Source organism: Bos taurus, chromosome 3, assembly GCF_002263795.3.
Source record: "Bos taurus isolate L1 Dominette 01449 registration number 42190680 breed Hereford chromosome 3, ARS-UCD2.0, whole genome shotgun sequence".
Classification (NCBI taxonomy): domain Eukaryota; kingdom Metazoa; phylum Chordata; class Mammalia; order Artiodactyla; family Bovidae; genus Bos; species Bos taurus.
In genome coordinates this window covers 70,272,679-70,285,519 of record NC_037330.1, presented here as the reverse complement: position 1 = coordinate 70,285,519, position 12,841 = coordinate 70,272,679, and the positions used below count along the sequence as shown (strand labels likewise).

The window sequence follows — 12,841 nt, the reverse complement described above, 5'->3', positions numbered from 1 at the left end:
CAGAGATTAGAAGCAGCAAAAGCAGCTAGAACGAAATTATAATAATACTAGCAAAAGATGATGGTAAGGATAAGAGGTAGTCAGATTCTGTATAATTCTTTTTATTATCATGATGCAATTTAATGTAACAAATTTAAGGTCAATTAAGCTGTTCTGTGCAATGGAACATGCTAGGTATACAGGAGTAAACAGACCTTTGCTTACCCTCAAATCATGTTTCAGCTAGTGATATATACATGTAAATATCCAGTTTTAACACAAGAAAGACTTTTAAAAATCTAAGTGAAAGTGAAAAAATCTAAGTGAAAGATATACGCATTTGAATGCAGAGTTCCAAAGAAGGAGAGAGAAAAACACCTTCTTCAGTGATCAGTGCAAAGAAATAGAAGAAAACAATAGAACAGGAAAGACAGAGATATTTTCAAGAAAATTAGATATACCAAGGGAACAATTCATGCAAACAAGGGCGTGAATGTTCTCTGTTAGGACCTAACAGAAGCAGAAGATATTAAGAAGAGGTGGCAAGAATACACAGAAAAACCATACAAAAAAGATCTTCATGACCCAGATAACCACAGTGGTGTGATCACTCACTCTTAGAGCCAGACATCCTGGAATGTGAAGTCAAGTGGGCCTTAGGAAGCATCACTACGAACAAAGCAAGTGAAGGTGATGAAATTCCAGTTGAGCTATTTCAAATCCTAAAAGATGACGCTGTGAAAGTGCTACATTCAGTATGCCAGCAAATTTGGAAAGCTCAGCACTGGCCACAGGACTGGTAAAGGTCAGTTTTTCACTCCAATCCCAAAGAAAAGCAATGCCAAAGAATGCTCAAACTACCACACACGAGCAAAATAATGCTCAAAATTCTCCAAGCCAGGCTCCAACAAAGCGTGAACCATGAATTTCTAGATGTTCAAGCTGGATTTAGAAAAGGCAGAGGAACCAGAGATCAAATTGCCAACATCCACTGGATCATTGAAAAAGTAAGACAGTTCCAAAAAAACATTTATTTCTGCTTTATTGACTACCTCAGGCCTTTGACTGTGTGCATCACAACAAACTGTGGAAAATTCTTCAAGAGATGGGAACACCAGACCACCTGAGTTGCCTCCTGGGAAATCTGTATTGGTCAAGAAGCAACAGTTAGAATTGGACATGAAACAACAGACTGGTTCCAAATAGGGAAAGGAGTATGTCAAGGATGTATATTGTCACCCCGCTTATTTAACTTATATGCAAAGTACATCGTGAGAAATGCTGGGCTGGATGAAGCACAAGCTGGAATCAAGATTTCCAGGAGAAATATCAATAACCTCAGATATGCAGGTGACACCACCATTATGGCAGAAAGCAAAGACCTAAAGAGCCTCTTGATGAAAGTGAAAGAGGAGAGTGAAAAAGTTGGCTTAAAGCTCAACATTTAGAAAACTAAGATCATGGCATCCGGTCCCATCACTTCATGGCAAATAGACGGGGAAACAGTGGAAACAGTGAAAGACTTTATCTTGGGGGCCTCAAAAATCACTGCAAATGGTGACTGCAGCCATGAAATTAAAAGATGCTTGTTCCTTGGAAGAAAAGCTATGACCAACCTAGACAGCAAGTTAAAAAGCAGAGATATTACTTTGCCAACAAAGGTGCATCTAGTCAAAGCTATGGTTTTTCCAGTAGTCATGTATGGATGTGACAGTTGGACTGTAAAGAAAGCTGAGCCCAGAAGAATTGAAGCTTTTGAATTGTGGTGTTGGAGAAGACTCTTGAGAGTCCCTTGGACTGCAAGGAGGTCCAACCAGTCCATCCTAAAGGAAATCAGTCTTGAATGTTCATTGGAAAGACTGATGCTGAAGCAAAATCTCCAATAATTTGGCTACCTGATGTGAAGAACTGACTCGTTGGAAGAGACCATAATGCTGGGAAAGATTGAAGGCAGGAGGAGAATGGGACAACAGAGGATGAGATGGTTGGATGGCATCACCAACTCTAAGGACATGAATTTGAGTAAGCTCCAGGTGTTGGTTAGGGACAGGGAAATCTGGAGTGCTGCAGCCCATGGGGGTCACAAACAGTCAGACATGACTGAGCAACTGAATTGACTGAAGTGAAAGCGAAAAATTATTTTGTGAAGTCCTTGGATACTTTCAAAAAAGATGTATCATGTAAGTTGGACTTGAAGAGGGCAAAGAATAAGGCAGAGAATAAGAGTTAGATAATTCTAGACTGAAAAAATAGTAAGAACAATGTTCTGCACTGAGCAGAAGATCCAAGTTCCCTTCTTTTAGCCTCCCTGGACTGCTTAGAGTCTGCCCTATGCATATGTGTTTCAGAGGTCAGCCAGAGAATTAGGCAGAGTCTATATACAAATGGGCTTCCCAGGTAGCCATAGTGGTAAAGAACACACCTGCCAGTGCAGGAGACATAAGAGGCAGGGTTTCAATCCTAGGTAGGAAAGATCCCCTGGAGGAGGTGATAGCAACACACTCCAGTATTCTTGCCTGGAGAATCCCATGGACAAATGGAGCCTGGCATGCTACAGCCCATGGGGTCACAAAGAGTTGGACACGACTGAAGAGACTTAGCATGCATGTATGCAAATCCAAATAATGGGGCTCCCTCTCCCAGACCCTTTTCTTCCAGGATTTCCCCCCCATTTTTAGTGCTAACATTTAATAAAGAGGATTTTAGGTTGCCCCCTCAAGATTTCTACCCCCTGGTATACATGCCAGGAATAACTCCCTTCATTTGAGTGTGAGCAGAATCTATGCATATGATGAACAATTAAGCACATAATTATGTTTTCTAATATGGCAAAACAAAGATTATCCTGGGTAGGTGTGACCTACTCAAATGACCCCTTTAAAAGCAAAGAATTTTTCTTCAGTTGGTTACAGGGGGCGAAGTTTAGAGACACACGTCCTTGCTGGCCAGAAAGAAAGCAAATGGATATGTTGTGAACTGCTTAGAGGGGCTGTGTGGCAGGGAGCTGTGGGCATCATCTGGAAGCTGACAGTCACCGCTGAACAACAGTTGGCAAGAAAATAAGGACCTGAGTCATACATCCACAAGGAAATGAGTTCTTCCTGTACCAGCAAGCTGGGAAAAGACTCAGATGATATTCACAGAGTGCACTGATGCCATAATTTTAATCTGTTGAGGCCCAGAGCAAAGGACCCAGTTAACCTATACTAAACTCTGACCCACAGAAACTGTGAGCTAATAAGTTGGCATTATTTTAAACCATGGCATTTTTGATGATTTGTTAGACAACTTTATGTGTGCTCAGTTGTTTCCAACTCTTTGCAACCCCATGGACTGTAACCTGCCAGGCTCCTCTGACAATGGGATTTTTCAGGCAAGAATACTGGAGGGGTTTGCCATTTCCTACTCCAGGGGATCTTCCCAACACAGGGATCAAACTTTCATCTCTTGTGTCTCCTGCATTGGCAGGCAGATTCTTTTGACCACTGAGCCACCTGTGAAGTGATGCAAAAAACAGAAGGAAGAATTATCCTTAGAGCAATGTCCTTGAGTAGATTAGCAGGGATAAGGTCTAGCACACAGTGAAGGAACTGCCCTTAGATAGAATCAGGCAAAGTTCATCTATAGAAAAGGAAGTGAAGGCAGATTATGTAAATTTAGACATAGGTAGGTGGTTGAAATAGTAGTAGGAGCTATCAGTCAGTTCAGTTCAGTTCAGTCGCTCAGTTGTGTCTGACTCTTTGCAACCCCATGAATCGCAGCACACCAGGCCTCCCTGTCCATCACCAACTCGAGTTCACCCAGACTCATATCCATCGAGTCAGTGATGCCATCCAGCCATCTCATCCTCTGTTGTCCCCTTCTCCTCCTGCCCCCAATCCCTCCCAGCATCAAAGTCTTTTCCAATGAGTCAACTTTTCGCATGAGGTGGCCAAAGTACTGGAGTTTCAGCTTCAGCATCATTCCTTCCAAAGAAATCCCGGGGCTGATCTCTTTCAAAATGGACTGGTTGGATCTCCTTGCAGTCCAAGGGACTCTCAAGAGTCTTCTCCAACACCACAGTTCAAAAGCATCAATTCTTCGGTGCTCAGCCTTCTTCACAGTCCAACTCTCACATCCATACATGACCACAGGAAAAACCATAGCCTTGACTAGACGGACCTTTGTTGGCAAAGTAATGTCTCTGCTTTTGAATATGCTATCTAGGTTGGTCATAACTTTCCTTCCAAGGAGTAAGCATCTTTTAATTTCATGGCTGCAGTCACCATCTGCAGTGATTTTGGAGCCCAGAAAAATAAAGTCTGACACTGTTTCCACTGTTTCCCCATCTATTGGCCATGAAGTGATGGGACCGGATGCCATGATCTTCATTTTCTGAATGTTGAGCTTTAAGCCAACTTTTTCACTCTCCACTTTCACTTTCATCAAGAGGCTTTTTGGTTCCTCTTTACTTTCTGCCATAAGGGTGGTGTCATCTGCATATCTGAGGTCATTGATATTTCTCCCGGCAACCTTGATTCCAGCTTGTGCTTCTTCCAGCCCAGCATTTCTCATGATGTACTCAGCATATAAGTTAAATGAGCAGGGTGACAATATACAGCCTTGACGAACTCCTTTTCCTATTTGGAACCAGTCTGTTGTTCCATGTCCAGTTCTAACTGTTGCTTCCTGATCTGCATACAAATTTCTCAAGAGGCAGGTCAGGTGGTCTGGTATTCCCATCTCTTTCAGAATTTTCCACAGTTTATTGTGATCTACACAGTCAAAGGCTTTGGCATAGTCAATAAAGCAGAAGTAGATGTTTTTCTGGAATCCTCTTGCTTTTTCCATGATCCAGCGAGTGTTGGCAATTTGATATCTGGTTCCTCTGCCTTTTCTAAAACCAGCTTGAACATCTGGAAGTTCACAGTTCACATATTGCTGAAGCCTGGCTTGGAGAATTTTAAGCATTACTTTACTAGCATGTGAGATGAGTGCAATTGTGCGGTAGTTTGAGCAGTCTTTGGCATTGCCTTTCTTTGGGATTGGAAACTGACCTTTTCCAGTCCTGTGGCCACTGCTGAGTTTTCCAAATTTGCTGGCATATTGAGTGCAGCACTTTCACAGCATCATCTTTCAGGATTTGAAATAGCTCAACTGGAATTCCATCACCTCCACTAGCTTTGTTCGTAGTAATGCTTTCTAAGGCCCACTTGACTTCACATTCCAGGATGTCTGGCTCTAGGTCAGTGATTACACCATCGTGATTATCTGGGTCGTGAAGATCTTTTTTGTACAGTTCTTCTGTTTATTCTTGCCATCTCTTCTTAATATCTTCTGCTTCTGTTAGGTCCATGCCATTTCTGTCCTTTATCGAGCCCATCTTTTCATGAAATGTTCCCTTGGTATCTCTGATTTTCTTGAAGAGATCTCTAGTCTTTCCCATTCTGTTGTTTTCCTCTATTTCTTTGCATTGATCGCTGAAGGTTTGAGGAAAGAGAAGGTGCAAAATAGCCACATAGAGTGTTAAACAGAATGAGCTAGGCTCTCTGAGCAGTACTAAGGGTCACTTCCGATTAGAGGGTCATAATTTTGAAATAAGACCTATCAGGATGATTTAATCAACACTAGGATTTTTCCAATTGTGTACAATTACACAGTAGGGCAAGGGAGTTGAGGCTGTGTGGAAGGGAGTGATTGTCAATGAAATCCAAGCTAAATCAGGGAGGAAATGTGGTGACCCTGTGACAGTGAAAAGATGGTAACAGGAACAGAAAGTAGGGGAGACAGATTAGATGATAGATAGAAGATAGAGCAATATTGGCAAGAATAAGGGTTTTAAGGCTGAGTAATAAACACACACACACACACTATATATTTATATACACACATGGATATTGGTTTATTGCACTGTTTTCTTCTGCTTTAGGGTATATTTGAAAATCATCACAATAAAAAGCAGGGTTTTCTTAAGTGGTGAGATGATTTATGTGGTCAAAGTTTGTTGGAGTCAGGCTTCTGGAAAAAGTGAGCTAGATAGGAAGGAGGCAGAGCCCTGAGAGTGATCTGGTGGAAAGTGTGAGGTGGAATAGCTCGGAGAAGTTGCAAGCATCGCTAGGAATGAGTCCAGCAAGCTAATTAACCAAGGGAAGGTAGAGGATAAGATCATCGAAGAAGAGGAGACAAAGGAACCCGGAAGTCAGGGGTCACCTTTGTGATTATCTGCTTGGATAATAAAAACCCTGAGAGTCATGCTAGAGAACATAACAGTGAGCCAGATGCAAAATCTTTGACCAAAGGAGAGTGGCTCTGTGGAAAAGCTTGATAAACTGGTACCTTTTCAAGGAGAAACCATTCGGAATTTGCAAAGTCAGTGGGAAAGACACAGACCCCTGCTTACCCCACCATCACCCGCACACTCCTGGAGGTACAGGAACATGTAAGACAAAACAGCTTCCTCTTGGAGAGCTCCGGGGAGGCAGTGTCCTCAGGAGAGGGCTAGATATTAAGGGAGAAATTGCTCTACTAAGAATCTAAATTAGTTGGTTACAGCACCTGAATGTTAAATTGGGCTATCCACCTCCTGGCAGTGAAAGTTTCATAAAGGGAGAAATGATAGGTTATGTAGTCCTTAGGACCTGACAAAAGGAGGCATATAATTTCTTCCAAAGAGACCGACATTTTCTAAAATCCCAAGAATTTTTCCCCCAGATCTATACTCACTTATATATCCCTAGCAACTAGAACAAAGCTTACAATATAATCAGAATACAAGAACTGTTTATTTAACCAAACTCATCTGGCAGGAAGATTCATAGTAGACAATACCTTTAATGACACTTTTTGAAGATAAAACGCTTATCTTAACCTCTAAAGTAGGGCATAGTCGTGGGGTTGCTATTGATCATAGTTTTGAATCTGAGATGCTATTTTCAAAAGTGAACCTAATTATAAAATTAGCTGTAGCAGTACTTTTCTTACAGACACATTGTACAGTGTATTATAAGGCACAGAGATAGTTAATAGTTTTTAGTATTCACTTTTATTCTTTCATTTTGAAGAGGAAAACCTGCCATTTAAAAGCATGCAAAGCTAATTAAAGCTTTTCCACTATTCCATTATCTGAATGTAGTTGCAAATGCTGACTTAAAACTCTTATCAGAGGGAGACTCAACATTCCTCCCTGAACAGCAAATGAACATTCAATTAACACTTCAATACAAGTGTATTTTAAATAAAAATATACTTGATGGTTAATCTCATTCTTTATACATGCAAATACTAAATTTTAAAATCCAAAGAGAGCTGCCTCTCTTTTATTCTTTGGGGGAAAAAAGTCTTTTCTTTATTTACAGGGAAGACCGGAATTTTCTGAAGTTGTTACCAAGTTAGAAGAGTGTCTCTGCAACATTGAGGTAAGAAATTTACCTTCTGAAATATGTCCATTAAAAAGGCTTGGATACACAGAATTCTTGGGGGATGGATGTTGCTGGTACTTATGGAAAGAATATAAGTGTGAGTGGCCATAACTCCATTCATATTTTTACCCTGTCACTTAAGTTCTAATAACTGCATCTATAGGGACAAAGGCAAATTCAGAGTGAATTTGGGCTCTTCCAAGAAATGATCAGGCAAGCAAATGCATAATTTAAAAAATTGATAAGTAAAAATTTTAAAATATAACAAAAATGTTAGAAGATGATTTAAATCAATTTTTTCTATACAAAAATTCTTACATACAATGAAATGTAAGCTAAAACATTAAGCCATTGTCCATTTATGTTCAGTAAGAACAGAAAAAAATTGTTTCTAAAATTAGCATGTTAAGTTAATCGGGAGGCATTGCTTGTGTACCACACATATGTTGCATAAAGAGATATGTGTTGGTAATGAGGCTAATGGAATTTTCTTTCCTTAATATTAAGGAGCTGTTTGCTTTAATTTTCTCTATAATTGCCTTAATCTTCTATACACCTGTTCAGGAGATAGCATTTGAAAATAGTCAAGGGAACTGGAACATCAGCACTAATTCAAAAATAATAATATATTCCCCAATGCAGGTAAGTGCTACAAGAGAGGAAGATGGACATTACACATACAGGCTCATGTATAAATGAGTGTATGAAGTGTAGGGGCAAAAATGGAGAAAGACAGCATCAATCTGAGATTGCACAACTAAATCCCAGAGTGAAACCATCCAACAAAAGTTTTCTTTTTTAAAAATTTTAGCCAAGAGTGATCTGAATGCAATCTTTTGTAGAAGTGCCCCAGGTCTGCAACTACAGCCTGCAGGGAGTGTCTCTATTTCATGACTCTTTACCGGGATTTATAAAGAGAAAGTTTTTCCTATGGAATGAAACTTTGGTCTTAGACATAAAGCTTCCTTTCCCTTCTCTTCAGTCCTGAAACATACAAACTAGAGAGAAGTAAAGGCATATTTGGTAGGGCTACAGTAGCCCCTACAAACAAGAGCATCTACCAGAGGCCTGGGATGTTGAGAAGCACTTTTAAGGCTTCAGTTTCAAGTATCCTCTCACTTTGAACCTTTGTGTTTGAAAGAGCAAGGTTGTGCCAAGCATGGGATATATCCAGTTAGATTAGAGAGTGATTTCCAGAAACAGAGATAATGGTAGGATGTACTAAACTGACCAAGCCTCTTAGCACAGTCTCCCCTAGTAGAGAAGATGAGTAACTACAGGCTATATGCAAAGAGAAGTTGCTGGAGTGGGTTGCACTAAATAATGGACTAGGATCATCTTTAAGGGGTTTAACTTGTGGAGTTCCATAAGGCTCCGTTCTCTCTACTCTTCAACTTTTGGTCAGTGGTTCAGATCTTGGTCAAGAAGTCTCTCTGCTCATCACAGTTGCAGATATAATAAAGTTGAGACAGAACAAATATTTGAAAGCAGGATTCTAGAGTATTTTGGAAGATAAAGTAGTAGGACATATCTAACAAGAATAAGTTTAACAGGAATAAATATATCATCATGCACTAGAGTCAAGGAAACAACAGTAGAAGCATCAAACAATGGAGATAATGGTTTTGGAGCACCATGATTAGTGGATAATAAACCTTGGGGGAGTTAGAATATGAAATATCTGTCTTACATCAGAATAAAGAATGTGATCATTCCTCTCTCTTCTGAGATGGCCAAACAAAATAGTACCCAACATATATCCTTACAATGGAGGAGGAAATGGCAACCCACTCCAGTATTCTTGCTGGGATAATGCCATGGACAGAGGAGCCTGGCATGCTACAGTTCATGGTGTCACAAAGAGTTGGACATAGCTGAGTGACTGAGCACATATTCTTATAAAGGGATTATTAAAACTGGAACACAAATTTTAAGGAATAGAAATCAGAATGGTGAATGGATCGACAACCAATTAGAGGAATCAAAGATGCTTATCCTGGACAAGGCAAAATTAGGATGAGTCAACAGCTGTTTATAAACATCTGAAGAACTATATCATATAGGAAAGGGATTGGCCTAGTTCTCTGTGGGCCAACAGATGGAAATGAAGTCCAGTAGTAGATGTGGTTAATTATGAGGAAGAAACTTTCCAATGGTCAGAGCCATCCTAAGATAAATGAATGGATCTGGATGTAGTAGATACCCCATCAGACTGCGTAAGGATGACAAGGATGAGACTAAATCATTGGAAAGTCTGAAGGTTCATTTCAACATTGCATGATTCTTTACTGAGAAATGTCTTGTCTACTTGAAGAGCCTAAAATTTACATATATTATTTTTTAAATAAAAATCTACTGTCTCATGAAATTATTATATCAAAGAATTAATGTTCTTCTCTGATAGTGCTTCTCTGATAGTAAAGAATCTGCCTGCAGTGCAGGAGACCAGGGTTCAATCCCTAGATCAGGAAGATCCCCTAGAGAAGGAAATGGCAACCCACTCCAGTATTCTTGCCTGGAAAATCTCATGGATCGAGGAGCCTGGTGGGCTACAGTCCAGGGGGTTGCAAGAATTAGACATGACTTAGCAACTAAACCACAACCACAGAGTGTGTAAACAGCAAGTTTATTAAAAAATTCAAGAAAACTATTATCTTATTTTTTGTTTTCTCTTTCTCATTTTCTTCCCTCACACTCTTCTATTTTCTAACTGTACTTCAGTTCAGTTCAGTCTCTCAGTAGTGTCTGACTCTTTGCGACTCCATGAATCGCAGCACGCCAGGCCTCCCTGTCCATCACCAACTCCCGGAGTTCACACCAACTCATGTGCATCAAGTCGGTGATGCCATCCAGCCATCTCATCCTCTGTCGTCCCCTTCTCCTCCTGCCCCCAATCCCTCCCAGGATCCAAGTCTTTCCCAGTGAGTCAACTCTTCTCATGAGGTGGCCAAAGTATTGGAGTTTCAGCCTCAGCATCAGTGCTTCCAATGATCATCCAGGACTGATCTCCTTTAAAATGGACTGGTTGGATCTCTTTGCAGTTCAAGGGACTCTCAAGAGTCTTCTCCAACACCACAGTTCAAAAGCATCAATTCTTCGGTGCTCAGCTTTCTTCACAGTCCAACTCTCACATCCATACATGACTACTGGAAAAACCATAGCCTTGACTAGACAGACCTTTGTTTGCAAAGTAATATCTCTGCTTTTTAATGTGCTATCTAGGTCATTCATAACTTTCCTTCCAAGGAGTAAGCGTCTTCTAATTTCATGGCTGCAATCACCATCTGCAGTGATTTTGGAGCCCCCCAAAATAAAGTCTGACACTGTTTCCACTGTTTCCCCATCTATTTCCCATGAAGTGATGGGACCAATGCCATGATCTTACTTTTCTGAATGTTGAACTTTAGGCCAACTTTTTCACTCTCCTCTTTCACTTTCAAGAGGTTTTTTGGTTCCTTTTCACTTTCTGCCAATAAGAGTGGTGTCCTCTGCATATCTGAGGTTATTAATATTTCTCCCGGCAATCTTGATTGCAGCTTGTGCTTCTTCCAGCCTAACGTTTCTCATGATATACTCTGCATATAAGTTAAATAAGCAGGGTGACAATATACAGCCTTGATGTACTCCTTTTCCTATTTGGAACCAGTCTGTTCCATGTCCAGTTCTAACTGTTGCTTCCTGACCTGCATATAGGTTTCTCAAGAGGCAGGTCTGGTGGTCTGGTATTCCCATCTCTTTCAGAATTTTCCACAGTTTGTTGTGATCCACACAGCCAAAGGCTTTGGCATAGTCAATAAAGCAAAAATAGATATTTTTCTGAAACTCTCTTGCTTTTTTGATAATCCAGCAGATGTTGGCAATTTGATCTCTGGTTCCTCTGCATTTCTAAAACCACCTTGAATATCTGAAAGTTCATGGTCCACTTAGCTATGTGTAATTATTTTTCAAAACTCTCTACATTAACTCTATTTCGTCCTCATCCTTGCTGGAAATTAAAGCATCCTTCATTTTATGAAATGGATGTATCCTTGGAAAAGTGTGTAAATTCAGTGCATGTAAAGGGAATCATTTCATGTAAGAAGGGAATAATCATAAATTCCAATTTTAAGGAACTCTCCCATGAATCTTATCACTATAGTGAAAATGTAGAGAATCTTTTAACCATTGAATAATGATCTTCTATCTGTTTTATGAATCTGACTTGAGCCTACTGTGTTTTGAGAAAGAAAAGCATAAGTTTTATGGGTCAGTTCTCAGCATATAACTGGGTCAAAAAAAGTAAATTAAGCTAGCCAAGTGTTGCCATCAGAAGCTGAAAGGAAAGGCCTGAAGCAAGCTGAGCTGAATAGAAATTAAAATATGAGAAATCCTAGAATAGAAAGCTAAAATAAATCTACATTTTATAATACTATGCTTTTAAGCCTGTTGGATTTATTAAATGATTGAAATGGCCCCTCCTTCATTCAGCTGATGTCTCCTGCTTCAAGTAACAGCAGCGGGTCTCTCTCACCTTCCTCTTCTTCTGATTGTCTGGTGAACCGCGGAGGGCCTGGCCGGAGCCATGTGGCAGCTCTACGAAGTCGTTTTGAACTGGAATATGCTCTAAATGCAAGGTCCTATGCTGCCTGGTCGCAAAGGTACGTGGTAATCTAAGCAACAGAGAAGGCAATGGCACCCCACTCCAGTACTCTTGCCTGGAAAATCCCATGGATGGAGGAGCCTGGTAGGCTGCAGTCCATGGGGTTGCGAAGAGTCGGACATGACTGAGCGACTTCACTTTCACTTTTCACTTTCATGCACTGGAGAAGGAAGTGGCAACCCACTCCAGTGTTCTTGCCTGGAGAATCCCAGGGACAGAGGAACCTAGTGGGCTGCCATCTATGGGGTCGCGCTGAGTTGGACAGGACTGAGCGACTTAGCAACATAGCAACAGCAATCTAAGCAACAGTTACACAGTGAAGTCAGATTCCAGGGCCTTCCCAACATAGTCACCTGACTTGATTAATATCTTCAGGGGATTTACCACCCCTGTGACAGGCTTCAAAAGGGGAGTTTTGAGCCTGTTTTCTTCTAATATTTTGACCAAAATGTAGAAATTTTGTTGTCTATTAGTTTAGGTTCTCTAAGCTTTAATTCATTGCCGAAGCAAGAATTGTCTAGCTACAGCAGCAAAAGGAATTTGTTGAAAGTATTCTAAGAGTTTCTTATGGAATTCAAGGGAGAATTTCTGTGTGGGAATCAGGAAATAGCTCTGAAAAATCTGAGCACCAAAATTTCAGTGTTCTGAGAATTACCATATGAGCCAGCAATTCCACCCTTAGATATATTCCCAAAAGAATTGAAAACAAATACTCAAATACCTGTACTCAAATGTTTATAGCAGCACTATTCGCAATAGCCAAAAGGTGGGGAGAAAAAAAAGAAAACTAACACAAATATCCTTCAACAGAAGAATAGATTTAAAA

At 40.4% G+C, this 12,841-nt stretch overlaps 1 protein-coding gene across 5 annotated transcripts in view; it reads left to right on the top strand.

Moving 5' to 3' along the window:
- TNNI3K (TNNI3 interacting kinase) overlaps nt 1-12,841 on the top strand; it is a 346,902-nt gene that overhangs the window by 271,120 nt on the left and 62,941 nt on the right. For 3 of the 5 annotated variants that reach the window (XM_024989528.2, XM_024989529.2, NM_001078008.1), the window contains 2 exon segments: nt 7,314-7,373; nt 11,844-12,013. In XM_024989528.2, coding sequence (XP_024845296.1) covers nt 7,314-7,373; nt 11,844-12,013 — 230 coding nt within the window. 5 annotated transcript variants of the gene reach the window in all.